The 19,083-nt window shown below is 38.1% G+C and overlaps 1 protein-coding gene across 1 annotated transcript in view; it reads right to left on the bottom strand.

Annotated features, from left to right (window-relative positions):
- Positions 1-18,426, bottom strand: part of MRPL3 (mitochondrial ribosomal protein L3) — a 43,641-nt gene extending 25,215 nt beyond the window's left edge. Inside the window, exons 1-6 of the mRNA XM_005863582.2 lie at positions 18,392-18,426; positions 17,951-18,135; positions 16,668-16,759; positions 13,354-13,452; positions 5,146-5,245; positions 1,323-1,383 (exon numbers count right to left, since the gene is read on the bottom strand). Coding sequence (XP_005863644.1) covers positions 1,323-1,383; positions 5,146-5,245; positions 13,354-13,452; positions 16,668-16,759; positions 17,951-18,135; positions 18,392-18,411 — 557 coding nt within the window. The 5' untranslated portion in view covers positions 18,412-18,426. The remainder of the gene's footprint in view (positions 1-1,322; positions 1,384-5,145; positions 5,246-13,353; positions 13,453-16,667; positions 16,760-17,950; positions 18,136-18,391) is intronic.
- Between the last annotated feature and the right edge of the window lie 657 nt (positions 18,427-19,083).

Below are 19,083 nucleotides of genomic sequence, written 5' to 3'. Positions count from 1 at the left end.
GTGGGGGCTGGGTGGAGGGGACACAGGGGGGGGGGGAGGATATCTGTAATACTGTCAACAACGAATAAATAAAGGGTTCCTACTCAGAATATTCCTGGAACACAGGCTGCAGACTTTGTCAAATGATAAAAAGAAAACTGAGGTACATGAAATGAAATTAGAACAAGAAACAGGAATGGACAAGAGCTGATATTTGGAGTTTTGTTAGCCTGGGTCATGTAGATTCTAATAACCTATATTGAACAATTTCTACATAAACACAATTATTTCATTCTATATTGAGGTAACCTCAACTAATTTTTGAAAAATTACTTCTATAAAATTTAAATGTTTCCTGGAGATCATGTAGCCAATACTGGACTTATCTTAAGCCATCTGATTGATAGCTGGTAAAATAGAAAAAAACTACAGTGCCAAAAATACCACTGCCCAGCCCAAAAGTCAGCATTTCTTTTAGAATGATAATGCAGTGTTGATTTGTACCAAATTAAACAAACCCTTGTTTAAGTATATTAAAATTTTTGCTTTTATGGAAGAAGTTTCACTTATTTACTACTGAGAGACATTCTAATAGTTTTTCACACAGTTACAAAAATGTTTTATAGTTATTTAAGGGGAACCTTAAGCACAACAACCACTATCACAGATGATATATAATGTTTCCAATTTAACTATTCCCTAGAATTGGAAAGAAGCATCAATTACTAGACTATACAAAAGAACTCCATAGCACCACTCATGTATATTTCGCCATCAAACTGCACATAACCTTTGGTATTCAAAATAGAAGTAGGCCCAGCTCACAAAGAACCCAAGGAATGTGACCTTTCTCTTAGACCCATTTCAAGAAGCATACATCTGAGTTTAAAAGCTGTAACCTGATGTGAACTCTTCACATACAACTAATTCAATGAAATTTAAAAACCAGTACAGTCAGTAACATTGAAAGATTAGCATTATGAATGAGAATAATGGTTACTTATCCTTTATTTACTAACTTGAAAAGCTGTTATTTCTTTCACTTGCTCTATTTTTTATTTTATTTTTAAAAATATATTTCTTTATTGATTTCAGAGAGGAAGGGAGAGGGAGAGAGAGAAATATCAATGATGAGAGAGAATCATTGATCGGCTGCCTCCTGCACTCCCCCTACTGGGGATCGAGCCCACAACCTGGGCATGTGCCCTTGGCCGAAATCGAACCCGGGACCCTTCAGTCCACAGGCCGACGCTCTATTCACTGAGCCAAACCGGCTAGGGCTCTGTTATTTTTTAATAGATGAGGAAAACAAAAGGAAAAGAGAACCCATTGTGTGCACTTACGTTTTGGCTGTGACATCCACATACTGTCCTGGGCGAAAGTGAGCAGCATAAAGAGGAGTGCCTTTATGAAAAGACAAAAAGTCAACATGAAGTCTGTCTGCCCAGAAATAACTTCACTAACATAAACTACATCCAGGAAGCCTTGTAGATAACATATTCCAGAAATGGCAGGAGATTCTCTTCTGCAATTATAATTATTGCAGAAACACCAATTATAAGATAATAAAACTATTCAACACTGACTACATGGGATGCGGTGCTAGAGCGAGCCAACAGACAACACTGGCTGACAGCGTGCCTTCCTGAAGTGGGCAATTCCTGTACAACAGTGTTTCCTGCTGGCAAATACAGGAATGATTCTTGGTCATTTTGGTAACAATATACTAAATTAAGGTATATTATCTATTTCACAGAAAAAAAATAAAAAGAGAATGATAAAAAATGTTGGGGCTAGACCAAATCATTTTTTACACACTAGAGATAAATGATCCAAAATAGAAACTTGAATTATTTGAACACAGGTCCATTGGTCTCTGGGTAATATTTATGGTATGTATGTATAATATCCCTATAAAGCCTGTATATATTAGATTCTCGGTAGACTGGTCATTATTCCAATAAAATAGATATTCTCGCATATGCCAGATATCAGGAATAGCAAAAAACCGCTACTAAAGATACTACTAATTTTATATACTCATATTTCCAAAACTAGTTGTATTTAAATAAAATCTTACTTTAAAAGCACTTGGGAAATGTGTTATTTTATGGAATCTTGTAGCTCCAAGCCCTTCACAATATTTTATTTATATAAATTTGGAATTAATACTTTTATCTCCAAATATTTATAGGGCACTTACAATATGCAAAGTGAGAAATACAAAAGTATAAGACATGGCTCCTGACCTCAGGAATTTATTATCTAAGGTGGGATTGAGAGAAGTGGAGGAGCATATGGGGGGAGGTTAAATGGTTATGGACGGAGACTTGACTTGGGATGGTGAACACACAATACAGTGTACTGATGTGTTGTACAACTGTGTACCTGATAACTGTATAATTTTGTTAACCAGTGTTACCCCAATAAATTAAATTTTATAAAGAATGTATCTAGGTGGTGATGAATCAACATTACATCATCAAATAAGAGGACATGAAAAGATACTTCTCCAAAGAAGATAAACAGCTGGCCAACAGACATGAAAAGATGCTCAACATCCGTACATCAAGGAAATGTATATCAAAACCATAGTAAGATACCACCTCACACCAGTCAGGATGCCTATGATTACCAAAGTCAACAAATAAAAAGTATTGGTGAGGATGTGGCGAAAAAGGAACCCTGTGCACTGTTGGTGGGACTGCAAATTGGTCGAGACACTATGGAAAACAGTATGAAGATTCCGCAAAAAACTAAAAATAGATATGCCATACCACCCAGCAATTCCACTTCTGGATAGTTATCAAAAGAAAATAAAAACACAAATTCAAAAAGGTATATGCATCCCTATGTTCATTCCAGCATTATTTACAATAGCCAAGATATGAAAGCAGCCTAGGTATCCATCAATAGATAAATTATATACATACATACATACATACATACATACACACACACACACACACATATCTGGTATATATACACAATAGAATATTATCCAGCCATCTGCAACAACATGAATGAGTCTAGAGCAGGGGTGGGGAACATTTGACCCGAATGCCATATAAGGCCTGTGAAATCATTTGGTCTAGCACTGCCAAGGCATTAGAAGTGAGTTAAATATTTGACCAAATATAGCAGGCTAATTTTTAAGTTGATAATTTTGTATGGCCCATGAATGATGTTATAAATATCCAAATGGCCCTTGGCAGAAATAAGGTTCCCCACCCCTGGTCTAGAAGGTATTATGCCAAGTGAAGTAAGTCAGGCAGAGAAAGACAAATACTGTATGGTTTTGCTTACATGTGGAAGCTATAAAAGAAACAAATGAACAAATAAAACAAAAACAGACTCATAGAAACAGAGACCAAAGGGATGACTATGAGAAAGAAGGGGGTGGAGAGCTGTGTGAAAAAGGTGAAAGGAAATATAGTCAATAATATTGTGGTAAGTTTGAACAGTAACAGATGATTACTAGAATTAGTGGGGCAATCACATTGTAAGGTATAAAAATATTGAATCACTATATTGTACACCTGAAACTAACACAACTAATATAGTGTATAGGTAAATTAAAAAAAAATTTAATTAAGTAATTTAAAAAAGCTGGAACCAATGTAGTAGAGAATGAATGTATGGGAAGATAAGTTTTGTTTGCTTGTTTAAAACAGGGAGTAAAGTGCTGTAGGATTCCAGAGGGTAGTATCCTTTAAGGTAGTGCCTAGGCTGGATTTGGACAAGCAGGGAAAATCCTTGAATTAAGAAAAAATAGGGGAATTTGCAATAGCATGGATGGACCTAGAGGGTGCTATGTGAAATGAAGTAAGTCAGACAGAGAAAGACAAATACCAAATGATTTCACTTATATGTGGAATCTAAAGAACAAAATAAACAAAATAGAAACAGACTCATAGTTGCAGAAAGCAGAATGATGGTTGCTAGAGAGAAGGGGGTTTGGGGATCTAGGTGAAAAAGGTGAAGGGATTAGGAAGTACAAATTGGTGGTCACAAGACAGTCATGGGGATGTAAAATACATAGGGAATATAGTAAAAAATATTGTAACTATGTATGGTACCAGGGGGGTACTTGAAATATTGGGGAATCCATGAATAGGGTAAAATACTTTGAAATTTTAAAATAAGTATATGATTGTCTAACCACTATGTTGTACACCTGAAACTAATATAAAACAATATTGAATGTAAACTATAATCGAAAAATAAAATTTAAAAAAAAAGAAAAAAGAAGGGAGATTAAAAATTATTGAATTTCTATGAGGTTAACTGACCTGAACTGCCCAGATTTGACTATTTTTCATCCATAAAACCAACAATTCCACATGGTCTGAGCTACAGCAAAAGTTAATGTGGACTTAATTTTTACACTTGTTAGCTTAATTCCATTTAATTGCAAACCTTGCACTTCAAAACATATCTTTTAATTCTAATTTAGATCAAGGCTGCCCTTCTGTCACTCCAATTAATATTGTCCACTGCAACTGTATTTTACTTCAAAAAATTCAGGTCACATATTAAAATAAAAAAATCTTAAAACATCCTTTTACTGTATGCTTGTTAGAACTCAAGTTCAAGAGATCAGAGAGCTCTTCTGAAGTTTAAAGACATCAAATTCTATTAATTACATGAACCAATATAATCATATTGCCAAATCTCACTTTTTGACATTCCATGAATAGGGTAAAATACTTTGAAATTTTAAAATAATATTCTTTACGTCAAAGTGCTATGGTTGGTCACTGTCCAATTTCAGGCTAGGCTACATTTTTTTCAAAATCTTCTACCTCAGCAAGTATAGCTATTCTCCACTTAATAAAATGCCAGCCTACAAACAGTAAACTTCACATTTTAAGAGTGGATGCATTTATTGAGAGAGACTTTTCCAAATGTGAAACTCTCTGTACATTAAAAACAAAAGCATTCCTCCCTCTTTCATGGAAAACAAAGAGTTCTCTAAAGTTCTTTTCACTGAAAAAAAAAAAAAAAAGATTTGTTTATCCCTAGTGATTAAATTAGATACATTTTTATATTTAAAAATAAGTGTTTGGGACTTTGTACTGTGGATTCGGCTTTATTAAAAAGGCTGACATTAAACAAATCACGGATTTGGGTATTTTTACTCCCCCTCCCCCAACTTCAGATTACCTGGCTTAATTACAGCATTATCTGTTACACGAAAGATTTTAATTTTCTGTTTTGGTGGCAATCCAAGTTCTTGGTAAAATTCCAATCTGGATGCAGATTTCTAGAGGAAAAGCAGCACACATAAATAACACGGTAAATACTAAAGGTGGGGTTTAATGTAGAGGTCTAAACCAAGTTATTAACACACCAGAAAACAAGCCAAAGAGCACTCTGTTCCCCTAATGAACAGAGAGCACCCTATCCCCTCACTGAGGGGAGGGGAGATTTTTCATCTATAATCCATTACACGTGGGATCCAACCATGTGCAGAGTGTAGCTCATATACAGTACATGGGGAAAGACCTTTGTTCTGTAGGGAAAGAAACAGAGTTGTGCTCATATTTGAATTTTCACTGGAGACTCTATGTATCAAGAACTCCCATCCTGGGAAATTGGACCGTGTCTACTCTGTACCTGTTTCCAAGCAGCTAGAAGAAAACATGGTAGGTCACATTCAAATGTCTGACCACAAACTTCAAAGTCAATCCTAAATGTGGCCAGGCCAACCTACATTTCCCTCCCCCCTAGTTATATCCTCACACTCTTCAAGGCAACTATGTCACATCTCCTTTTAAATCCTCCAACACTGTTCCCTCTTCCTCTCATCTTTGAGCTGATCTTGCTTCTTGATTCACTGAAAAAATACGGAAGAATCAAGAGCACTTCCTCACACTTATCGCCTAATCCATGTAAGTGTCTACACCAGCCATTATATACTGTCCTTCTGCCACCTCACTCCAGGTTGCCCAAGATGCATGTGGGGAGCATTTAGAAAATGCTGATGCCCAGGGCTTCAGCTTGGAGACTATAGCCTCATGGGTCTAATGTGGCATCCAAGCATCTGTATATATATATATTTTTAAAGCACTCCACATGATTGTGATGTGAAAAGGCTGGGAATCACAATGACAGATGAACTGTCCATGCTCTTATTAAAAGCCATATCCTTCACTGTGTACTCACTCCTAACCTCTCTCATCTATTCAATAGCTTTACTCCTGAAATTGTCCCCATTGTCTTCTGAAACACTAATTTTCCCCTTGCTACTGAAATGTTCCTATTGGTATACAAAGATATTATAATAACTTATATGTTAAAACAAAACTTTTCCTTAGTCAGTCTCCTTTAGGTAATCATTCTGTTCCCCCTTACAACCACACCCCTGAAAGACTTGCTCAGTCTATTTTCTCTGACACTGACTTTAATCAGGTGCTTTCATCTCCTACTACTCAATGGAAAGTGTCAAGATCACCAATGTCTCCATGTGGTCAAACAGACTGGTCAATACTCATTTTATTGGCTCCAGCAGTAATGCTTGACACAGGTGACCATGTCACATCTCTCCTTGAAAGACTTTCACTCGACTTCCAGGCACTACTCTCTTGGTTCCTTCATATCCTACTGACCCCACATTTGTAACTTCAATCCCAAATTCTACTCTGAACTACAAATTCCAATGTCCAACTGCCAACTCAATGTCTCACTTTGATGCCATATAGTAACATCAATTTTTTAAAAAAATACATTTTATTGATTTTTTACAGAGAGGAAGGGAGAGAGATAGAGAGTTAGAAACATCGATGAGAGAGAAACATCGATCAGCTGCCTCCTGCACATCTCCTACTGGGGATGTGCCCGCAACTCAGGTACATGCCCTTGACCGGAATCGAACCTGGGACCCTTCAGTCCACAGGCCGATGCTCTATCCACTGAGCCAAACCGGTTTCGGCAGTAACATCAATTTTAACCGGGCTAAAATTGAACTTGATTCCCCCCTTCCTCAACAAGTCTGCTTTCCTCTTGTCTTCCAAATCTCAATACTTCTGTTGTTGGACCAAAAATCTCATGGTCACTTTTGACTCTTTTCCTTCTCACATCCCATGTCAATAAATTACATCAGCAATTCCTGTAGACTTTATTTAAAAATATAGCCTACATCAACTACTTCTTACCCCCACTCAACCCAACCATCTTTTGCTTGGATTATTTCAATAGACTCTTAAACAAGTCTCCAAAATTCCACATTCCTGACCCCTGGTCTGTTCTCCATTCACAGGCTGGCATTTTCCTTTCAAAACACAAGCTATTTCATGTTTCTGCAACAGCTTCCATCTCATGCAGAATCAAGTCCCAAGTCCTTACCATGGTTTACAAGGTTCTCTACAATATGACTTCATCTACTGCCCTTCTCTTGGCTCACCCTGCGTCATTCCTTACTAGTCCAAGAACACATTAAACAATGGCCTCAGGTCCTTTTTGCACATACTGTTCCCCCTGCCTGGAATGCTTTTCTGCCAGATTTTTGCATGACTTGTCCCCTCACTTTATTCAGGTCTCTATCCAAACATCAACTTACCTTCCCTATCTAAAATAGCACCACTTTCTGTCACTCACAATCCCTCCAGACTACTTTATTAGTCTTCAAAGCACTTCTCTCCATCTGTCATGATTTACAGGTGTTTTTTTTCTTTTTTTTATCTTCTATGCAACAGCCTCCCTATCTTACCCCCAATCCCATCAAAATGTAAGCTTCTTGAGAGCAGAGACTTTAGTTGCTATGTCTGCAGCTCCTGCTGGCTGCTTTCCCCTCCAACCCTGCCTTTGTTCTTCTGCTATTTTAAATATCCCTGAATAAATAACTTTATGGACATCTTACTTCCTTATCACAATGTCCTGGGTCTTTCTTTAAATTAAAACTGTTGATACAGATTTCTGTAAGACTTGCCAAAAAAACTGTACCACTTTATATTTCCTGATATAAAGAGTGCCTCTTTCATGAGAATATAGCTAACACAGGTATATCCATCTTCCTGCTGTTCCTGCTCCCTCAACATCCCCTGTAATCATAAATGAAGCACCAGCAGGCCCTCAACGGGCTACAATATTCTATGTATGCTTACCTGTGTCTGCCTATGCCAGTCTCTGGTCCTATAATTTCCTCCCCACCTCGTACCTCCAAATCTCATTAAAAACCTGTTACATATATGTTTAGTCCCAGCTGCAGGACATTTCCTGTCTGGATCCCTCCCTGGCAGCCTTGTCAGGGTAGACTGCTCTTTCATCTTTGCCATCTCTAGACCCTCCATTTATTTAACTTACATATCTGTCTGCCTGCTAGTCTGTGAGTCCCTGGATCGTAGGGGCTGTTTTATTCACTTTTGTGTGTAACTTTAGACAGTAGCTGTCTATTAGACACTGCAAAGTGAGTGAAATGAATGGTGAAAAGACTCAGAAGATACGCCCTAACCAGTTTGGCTCAGTGGATAGAGCGTCGGCCTGCGGACTGAAAGGTCCCAGGTTCGATTCCAGTCAAGGGCATGTACCTTGGTTGTGGGCACATCCCCAGTAGGGGGTGTGCAGGAGGCAGCTGATCGATGTTTCTCTCTTATCGATGTTTCTAACTCTCTATCTCTCTCCCTTCCTCTCTGTAAAAAATCAATAATATATATTTTTTTAAAAAAGACTCAGAAGATAGAGGACAAACATCGTCTAGGTGTGAAATCCTGATTTGTCTCTCCAAAACACCCTACCTTTCACTCTTCCTGCTGCTGCATTAATTCTTGGCAAACAACATTACTGTGTTTGTGGCCTGACAGTGTGTGGCCTCTATCTTCATTTCTAGTTATTAAAAACTTACAAGTCTAAAATAAACATCATGACTTACTCTGAGGATCTACAAGAAACTTAGCTACTTTAAAACCAAACCAACAGTAATTTGTAATAAAACAAACAAAAAACCAAACCAAGAATAGCAGCAATTGACAAACCCTATCCAGCAAGATGACACTGACGATGTACTGAAACAAATCATCATTTCCCTCAAATGCAATGAAGATATGCATAGCCAGACTTATCTGATTATGTAGCAAACTTCAGGTACATGCTACATGATGTGGGCAAAAGAACAAAAAGATCACTTAATAAGTGTACATTTCAATTTAAAATGTGCACTGTTAGTACCCCTTTATAACTTATTGAGTGGGCTGACTTTCGTGGACATGAAATTGGGTGGCACTGGCCTGTGAGCATAGAACTTCAATTTTTGGATCAGTCCACACCCCTGGGAATCTCCCTGGGGCCCTCAGGTGGGACCATGCAATACATGCTGAGCAGCTCTGCTTCGATGTCCATGAAAGGTTGTTTTGTGCCTCACAGTTTCCTTAAGAAGCCACCCTTTTCTCCAAAAGAGTGATAACATAAACTCACTCCAGTCATTCTTTATGCTTTCACTTCCCACTCATGGAAACCTAAGACTAATATGCAGCACCACTCTTCCCAAGGCCTGGCTTTTCATCTTAACCACACTCACTTGTTCCATAACAAAAGCAAACACAAGGGCTTTCATTTAAAAATGTAGCTCCTTGAAATTATTTTCCTGATGAATCAGATTCAGATATATCAAATTTTAAAACAGACTTTAGTTTTATTTTTAACATTCCCATATTCCACCTGGCAATTTAGAAAGCATACTATTTTATCAATATCAGTTTTTAAGTATGCCAGGAGGCTTCTGAGAAAAATTCTGTCCTTTTTCCAGTAATACAAAATAGACAAGATAAACATTTTTATCTAAATAACTGTAGACTACAACATAAAAAGAAAAAATGTAATATGTACTTCTTGATTATCTTCCTAATTCACTAAACTTGAGTACTTCAATTTTTTTCTTTTAAAAATCAAAATATCATAAAACTAGTTAGGTGTCAGCCATGAGAAAAACCAAATGCTCAAGTTGAGTTGAAACGAGCAGCAGTGGAACAGAGGTGTATTTTTTTTAAACTTCAAAATAAATAATTTCAAAGGCAATTTAAAAGACTGACAGCAGTGTCACACTTGGATAATCCCATCTATGAAATTGCATTCCCCCCCCGCTTCAAAATTTTCTGCAATTATCCTCTCACAATGAAAATGCTTCTCTGCTCCCGAGATGAATTGGTTTAATCAACTCTGAGGCTACTTCCTTATTCAAAAATACTACGTATCACATCAGCTTTTATGTATATTAAGACACAAAAATAACAAAAGCAAAGTGACTCGAATTTCTTGGAGGCATAAATCTTTTACAGTTTAAAAAAACCCCAACAGTTTTAGCCCTATTATAAACAAACTGATTCAATCAATTTATTTTAGAATGCTTAACTATTTGATACTTTATATGCATAGGTCTTTCTCTCTCTTTAAAAACCTATAATCAATCTACTTGCAATTTCCCTAAGGGTTATAATATGCAAGAAGTTTATATATTTTTAGTTTACAATTTTTTTCCCTTGCTGAATCAAAATGCTTTACTTATCAAGAATTCTAAAACTCCTCTTTCACATACCATTCTGAAGAAAGGTCATTCAGAGACAAAGTTTTTTCCTTAATATACTGTATACTAATACATGTCCCCTAGATCTAGAAAATTTATGTCTTGAAGAATAAGAAGGGCCCTGTAGCACTCTCTATACTAGAGAAGTAAGTTATTTTAAAAGTTTATGTTGTGCAGTAAAAGCATTTCTGTAATATTTTAGTTATTAGTATTACATTACAAAATTGTATTTGTAAGACATCATCACTAAGTAAAATAGTAAATTGAGCTGGCAAGTACTTTTCTTATTTTAGAACTTTTGTTTTTTTCTTGAAAATTAAAATACTAGAAAACCAATGTGAGACTTTTAGAACTGGGAGAGAATTGAGAGACCATCAAGGCCAATATCCTGTTTTCATGGATAAGAAAATGGATGTTAAAAAAAGAAAATGGATGTTCAAAAAGGTGGAGAGAAAGAGCTAATGGTAGAGATCAGGATTAGAACTGGTTCTTCTGACCCTATGTTCACTCATTTTCCCACTATCTCATAGTAGTGAGGAAGTAATGTCCACAGATTTGTTGAAGCAGAATGGATTATCCCAACATGAAGCTTGATTTACAAATATAAAGCCCTTAAAGATGTGAATTTACAATAATTGGTACTAAAAATAAAGATGATGGTGCTAGTCATTACAGCAATACAATCAATTAGAAAACAGTGGAATCTATTAAACCCAATAATTATCACATGATTGACATGAAGGCTGACATGCACAGCTAAAAATTCAAACATTTAAAAAGAAGTTTCAATAAATACTTCATTGTGCTTTTAATTACTGTGGAATTATTTGAACCCAGTCATTATTAGTCAATAAACTGTCAAGAATTAATAGTTCTAAAGCTTTAATGAAAAATAGACAATACTACCACAATATGCAAAAAATAGCCAACTTCTCTAATCCTTATGAGACTACTCCACTTAGATTTTCTCTCAACACTTCAAACATATCTTTCCTCTTGTGTCCCTTTCTTTGCCCCTGGTCCAGGTTACAACATAAGCACTGACCTAGTTGCTTAGTTAGAAACTGCTCTGTGCCTGGCCCTCTAACCATACATTTTCACTCACCCAGTCTTTCACATATCCCAGCTCCAACTGCCCTGCTTCAAAAGCCTTTATTAACTCTCCCCTAGTGCTTAAACCAACCTCCTAAATGTCCTCCCTCCATAAAGATTCTTATCAAATTGTTACCTTATAAAATTGTTATCTTGTTAAATAAATGATACGAATCTACCCTGGTTAAAGAATTAGGAGCGCTCCTTGAAGTCTACAGGATAAACTCCTTAGCCTTCTACCCTGACAGCTGCACCCACTGGCCCACACCCACACACTAAGATTGAGACACACCACACTTCTCTTTCCAAGCACACATACCCTTCCACATTCTACAGGGACCATTCCCTCTGGTGTGTCTTTAACACATCCTCCTTTCTGGTCTCCTTGTTGTGAAACCTCAGAGGATCTGTCAACCAGAAGTGGCCATCCACATTCTGTGCTTGTTGCATTTATAATACTATACTGAGATGGCAGATTTATGTGTCCATCTTCCCCATTCACTTATGTGCTCCCAGAGGGTGAACATCAAGTCCCAGTGAAGAAAGTAAGGCTCTGGAGTTTGCTTGTCACTCTACTTCTTACCAGTGGGTAGCCCTGAATGAATTACTAACTCTCTTTAGCCTCAGAAGCTGAAAAGATCACTTAATAAGTGTAAAGGCTTAATGCTTATGTACCTGACATGTAATAAGTGCTTAATAGAAGTTACCTATGACAAGAAAACAGGAGGCACACAACAAGCACTTGCTAGTTTTGACAGTTGCATGGTATAGGTTGTATCCTAATTTCCATCCACGTTCATTTCATAAACAATTTACAATGGAAAAATGTTTATCTTAAGATAAGCAACGTTTCAGTAAACCTAAAGGAGTTTCAGTATTCACTAGCAAAAACCATCACTATTTCTAGAAAGGTATTCTCGGCTTTTAGTCATCCAGTTAAGGATACTAATTGTGCAGACTTTTCAAATTTAAGCGACATACTCAGCATTCTATTAGTATTCTTTTTGGAAAAGATGCTTCACTTGAAAAATTCTGATGTGGGTTTGTATACAACTTTTTCCCAAATACTGAAAGCTCATTCTATAGAAAATTGCCTGGCCGGTGTGGCTCAGTTGGTTGGAGCGTTGTCCTGTACACTGAAAGGTCCAGGGTTCGATTCCTAGTCATGGCACACACCCAGGTTGTGGGTTTGATACCTGGTCAGGTGTGTACAGGAGGCAACCATTCAATATTTCTTTTTTTTAAATGTTTCTCTCTCTCTCTCTCTCTCTCTCTCAACCCCTCTCTTTTTCACACTCTCGCTCAAATCAATAAAAACATATCTCGGGTCAGGATTAAAAAAATAATAACATATACAAAATTGACTTTTACATGCTGCTGGTGAAACAATTTAGAAAGAAACCATTAAAAAAACAACAAAATAACAAAAAGAATTATTGTCTATTACATGCCAGGCACATTTGAAAATTCTCATGTAATCCTGATAACAAACCTCTTACGTCAGCAGTATTATCATCCCCATTTTACAGATGGGCAAATACTGCAGCTTACAGGGTAGTTACTTGTTCCAGATAGTGAGGAGAGATACTGGAACAAACTCAATCTCAGACTCCTGGGCTCAATGGCTCTACTAGACTGACTCTCCCCCACCCACAATTTATCTCATGGACAAAACCAGTTTGTGGCAATGGAATATGCTCAAAACTTAAAGATTCAGGTCGGAAACTAAAAAATGTACTATTCTAGGAATGAAAATACATCCTTACATAAAAACGGGATACGGTTTTTCCTCCTACAGTGAGGGCTGCCATTTTTCCATCATTGTTTTCCTTTGGAGTATATCGTAGGACATGACAGTCTTGTACCTAAAAACACAAACATAAAAAAAAAAAAAGCTAAGTCTGTGCCAAGATACATTGCAACATTACACACCAGTCACTAAAGTTACTTATTTCATTATTCCTCTAACATCAATCACAATCTTAAAATACAGATAACCTTTGAAAAAAGTGTCAAATACAACACCCATAAAAAAGTGCATAAAACACAAATATATAACAAAATAAGTATTTTTAAAGAAAATATGCACATAACTGTTATAGGATTCCAGGGCAGGAGGGCTAGGGAAACTGAGACAGGAAAGTTAAAACAAGGCCAAACAGTGTGGGCAAATTGCAGCCAGCTTGTAACTAACAAACCATTATTTTCTCCAGCCAAGAACAAAGAGCAAATGATTAAAACAAAACAAAACAAAAAACACCTCCCTAATGAGAGAATGCAGAAAGGAAGGGAGAAAGGGGAAAGGAAAAAATGGCAGTTTTACTCTCTAACAGAGAAGCCAGCAGTCTCAAGGCTTGGCAAGATAAAAGTTGCCAAAAGCCTTTCATAAATTCTGAGAAGGCCACAATAAAGAAAAAAAAGGGACCTTGAGAATTAAGCTGTACCAAAATAGTCAGCAGAGGAATTTTGAAGCCTAAAGACAGGAGGGTAAATAAAGCCTTGGATCCCCACCCAATTTGCTCTTTAGATTCGCTGGGAGCCCATTTGCACTCATAAGCCAGATGTAGAGGTTTGCTTGCTTGCTTGCTTTGCTTTTTCAATAACGGGGCATGCTTTAATAAATTGGCTTTTCACAAAGCAGTCAAGGTCTCTCGTATAAATTCATTTATATGAGGAGACAAGGATCGAGTTGGGGACAGCCCTCTCCCACTGGCTCAGGGGGCTGTCCGGTAACACCTCTCTGGTGTTGGTGAGAGGTGCCTTAACGTAACCACTGCCAATGTCAAGAAGTAGAATCCCTAAAACATGTGTGTCTCTTCCCAATCAACTCCCACCCTTTTTTTCTTTTTCAAACTTCTAGAGCAGTGGCTCTCAACGTGTGGTCCAGACAAGCAGAATCAGCATCCCCTGAGAACCTAGTGAAAATGCAGGCTCAGGCCTCAGCAGAGACCTGCTAAATCAGAACCTCTGTGATTCAGAACAGCGGTCGCCAACCTTTCGTACCTCGTGGACCACCAGTGGTCTGTGGACCACCAGTTGATAACTGCTGCTCCAAAGGTTTCCTTAAACCAGCGGTCGCCAACCGCTGATTTAAAAGCCCTCCAGGACCTGGAGTCCAGGTGATTCTCAGTCACACTGAGATGCGCTGCCCAAGAAATAACCACTAGCCTTGACATTTATGGTAATCCTTTACTTGCTTTTCTTTATAATTACTACCTTTGAAAGTATTACATAATAATGCTGTTGCTTAGTGCTGTCTGCTTTAAACTTTATATAAATGGAATCAGACTGAATGTAATCTTCCATGTCTTCTTTCACTCAAGATTACATTTGTAAGGTTCCTCCACGTTGTTGGATGTAGCTCACTGCTATCCAGTATTGCATCATGTAAATACACCATGATTTACCCATTCTACTGCTGATGGACATTTGGGTTATTTCTAGTTTTGGAGTATTAAGAGCAATACTGCTATTAACACTGTTGTAGTTTTCTTGGTGCATACTTGTTTAAATCTTCTAGTAACCCTCACAAATGGAATAGATTACAAGGATCACTTATCTCAACTTTACTACATAAGGCTAAATTATTTTCTGAAGTGGTCATCCCGATTTACAATCCACCAGTCATTACTGAAAGCTCCCAAAGTTCCTTAGAGTTCTAGAAACTATAATCTTATCCTTGATCATTTAGTCCAGTGGTTCTCAACCTTGGCTGCACATTAGAATCACCTGGGAATCTTTTTAAAATCCTGATTTCTGGGCCCCATCCTCCGGAAATTCTGTTTCTTTGTTATGGGGTGGGGCCACAACATTAGTAACAAAGAAACAGAATTTCCAGAGGATGAGGCCCAGAAATCAGAATTTTAAAAAGATTCCCAGGTGATTCTAATGTGCAGCCAAGGTTGAGAACCACTGCCCTATCTGCACCTGTCGACATGGTTTAGACCAGTGGTCGGCAAACTCATTAGTCAACACAGCCAAAAATCAACAGGACAACGATTGAAATTTCTTTTGAGAGCCAAATTTTTTAAACTTAAACTATATAGGTAGGTACACTGTTAACTTAATTAGGGTTAATGTGCAGCCGAGGTTGAGAACCACTGATTTAGGTGAATGAGCTCTTATTTAATTACCACCATCTGCCTAATCAGTTGTCTAAGGCTGGGCCCCAAAGATTAAACTGAGTTATCCAAGTGATTTGCGAAATGATGGTCTCCTAACTTCCAGTGATCTTTTTATAATAATACAGTGGGGCCTTGACTTACGAGTGTCCCAACTAACGAGTTTTTTGAGATACCAGCTGTCTCTCAGCCGATTTTCTGCATTGAGTTGATAGAGTAATTTAAGTTAACGAGCTCCTTAACGAGCTCGGTCTCGGAACGAATTAAACTCGTAAGTCAAGGCCCCACTGTAATAAGAAAGACAACAGCAGCCAACATTTATTGGACATTTAATACTGTTTTACATTTTAAGTGCTTAACATTTATATCTCGTGTAATCCTCACAATAACCTTTTCAGGTAGGTCATAATTATTTCATTTAAAAAGTAGTATATATATTTTTTGATGAGACACCAGTGCTTCAAAGAACACAGTTAAGAAGTGGCAGAACCAAGACCTGAATTCAGATATTCTGGTTCCAGGGCCCACATTATTAAACAATAGAGGAGTTTACTTTATCTCAGAGAACAAAACGCTGCTTCCCCTAACAAGAGTATAACATTCTGAGTTAGCAAAGAGATAAAAATTATTGTGGAGCTGAAAGAACTTCATAATGAAAACAAGATGGAACTGAGACTTTTTCTGATTATAAATTAAACTAGATCTGTGAGAAGCTAGGTTACAATCTTATTTTGTTCACTGTCCCAGTTACCCTATGCCAGAAGGCCACCACTCAGGCCAGAGTGAGAACATTCACCAAAACCATCAGAAGTAAAGTTCTTTAATAGCATTTATTTATACTAAACATTAACCTACTCTTCACCAAACAGAAATAGTTCAGGACACAAATGTTGCCCATTTAGGTTGGCACAAATAGATCTTGGCACACATACACATCTGCTATCACTGCTGTTTCTTACCTGAAGTAATGTGGCCACATGCTTTTGACCATCTTTGGTCCATAAAGGCATCATGCCCAGCTTCACCGCGACAAGGCCTACTCGAGAGGAACCTGGCAATTCAAAACAAATGAATGTTAACACAGCTTTTTCAACTTTGCCAATGTGATGCAACAGTATTTCCTAAATCATGGTTTCAAAATAAGGAGCAGGCAAATAAACATGCTAATATATTCACAGAATAAAACACAAATGTTCCTTATAGATGTAAGCATCTTCAACCATGCCTAACATAAGACATTGGTACTCAATAAATTTCCATATACTGAACAAATATAAGAAACGACACAAAAAAAGAAAACAGTTAAATGGATATATGGTGGGGGGTTTTTTAAAGTATGTTTTTACTGGTTTTAGGGAGAGAGGGAAACATCGATGGGCTGCCTCCAGCATGCCCCCTACTGGGGAACAACCCAAAACCCAGGCATGTGCCCTGACTGGGAATCAAACTGGCAACTTCCTGGTTCATTGGTCAACACTCAACCACTGAACACACCGGCTGGGCTAATTCTGGTTTTAAAATAGTGGTATTAATAGAGGGCAGGATAAATCCCTTATTATGCTTTGCTTTCCTAGTATAAATATCAAACCTCAGTAATTAGAAAACATCTAATTCCAAAAAGTTAGCAGGGTTCATAAGGATGACACAAGTGGTCATATTGCTAAAATACGTTGGCCTTCCCCATGACACTTAGATTTGTTGCATAAATTGATAAAGTTGCTCCACTGTACAATTCAACTGTTTATAATAAACCCCATCCAGAGATCGCTTTCTCAACAGCAAAGGCCTTATTCTTCTTGATCTGTCCACAGGTGGGTTTAGCACTCTACCAGGCTCACACAGCTGACGCTGGCGTTGCCCGTGGCAAGCCTGGAATGCTAGAACATCCCAACTGGAGACATCTGTGTAACACAATTTAGATCATACTCTTCCAGATTTTTCTCCCCTGATTTTTATAGTCTTTTTTTAAAAATCTGAAGAAAACAAGAAAATGTATGCAGAATGAGTCTCATTTCACATACAAAACAGCTTTTTATAGTAAGTCTTGATTATTACCAGACATTCACTGACAGCAGAAAAGGATGCTGGTAATAAACATGCAAACCAAGCCACAATGAAACAGACACACTTAAGACATGAACAATAAGTTGAAGAGATGATAAATCTATCAAGCGGTCACTGTAATTTTGAATGTGCCAGCCACCAAGGAATGAGGAGAACTCATCATATACACAATACCCACCTGGTTCCCAAGGATGTATAGGCCACGGTTCATCTTTCAGAGGACACAGTTTACTTGCTAACTGGGCTTTATCTTCATCGGCGGCCAACTGCTTAACGAACGAAACGTTTTCTGAAAGATGCTGCTCATCCCACCAAGTACTACTCTTGCCATGGAGACTTCTAACTAAAAGCCAGAGGTCTGTTCTGTAAAAACAAAAATTGAAAGAACCACAACTCAGAAGTTTCTCTAGTTAACACAGCGAAGGGAGGTCACATGCATGGAAAAGTGTCATCAGGGCCTTAGGGAAGGGCTTGGATTCCATGGGCGCCTCTTTCTCCTGACATTCCTGATGGTAACAATGGGGCTCCCGTCTTAACTGTGAAGAGTTACCCTGGAGGAAAAGAAAAGTTCTCCGTCTTCTCTCCTGGGGTAAATAGTTTTCTAACAAAGCGGTCCTACCTAGACACAGGAGAAGCCATCTGCACGTGAACCTTAGTATTTCACACCCAGCAGAAGTGGCAGAATACGGGATGCCGATCTTTCTCTGATCAGCTCCTCTCTTCCCTGCAATGACATGGCCCAGGCTCAGAATCTGAAGAAGCTGGGTGTGTGAAGACATGACCTCTGGTCCGCTGCACACACCAGGAAAGCCCTCAGGGACTGTCTGTAAGCAGGTGTGTACGTCCTGTACGGAGTCTCAGAAAATAAAAGCTCTCTGTAGGCTATCCTCCTCTTGTAGTCTGAGAGGTTATTCAGGTTAGAATCCCAATTTGCACTTATTAATTGAATGGCCAGGGACAAGTTCCTTCTCCTGTTTTACCTGCAAAACGGAATGATAGCTTCTGTAAAAGAGACTGATGGAGCTCACGTGCGGCCTAGGCGCCTCATATACTTAACAGAGCATCTCGGACACAGAAAACGCCAACTGGCAGATTATACTATTATTGCTGTTGGCAATGCTCGCGGCCAGTCGCTCATACGCATTAAAAACGAACAAAAACCAAAACCACCCTTCGGTCCTTTCACGGGCTTCCTTGGAGAAACGTTCCTTACTCTTCCATACTTCAGGTCTGGACACAGCCCCTTCCTCTCCCTCCCAGGGCAGGACCCTCTGTGCCCGGCCTTGTCATTGTTCAAAGCGTAGTTTTGCA

The sequence above is a fragment of the Myotis brandtii genome, unplaced genomic scaffold (genome assembly GCF_000412655.1).
Source record: "Myotis brandtii unplaced genomic scaffold, ASM41265v1 scaffold18, whole genome shotgun sequence".
Lineage (NCBI taxonomy): Eukaryota > Metazoa > Chordata > Mammalia > Chiroptera > Vespertilionidae > Myotis > Myotis brandtii.
The sequence above is the reverse complement of the archived record's forward strand: the minus strand, read 5'-3'. Positions and strand labels throughout refer to the sequence as shown.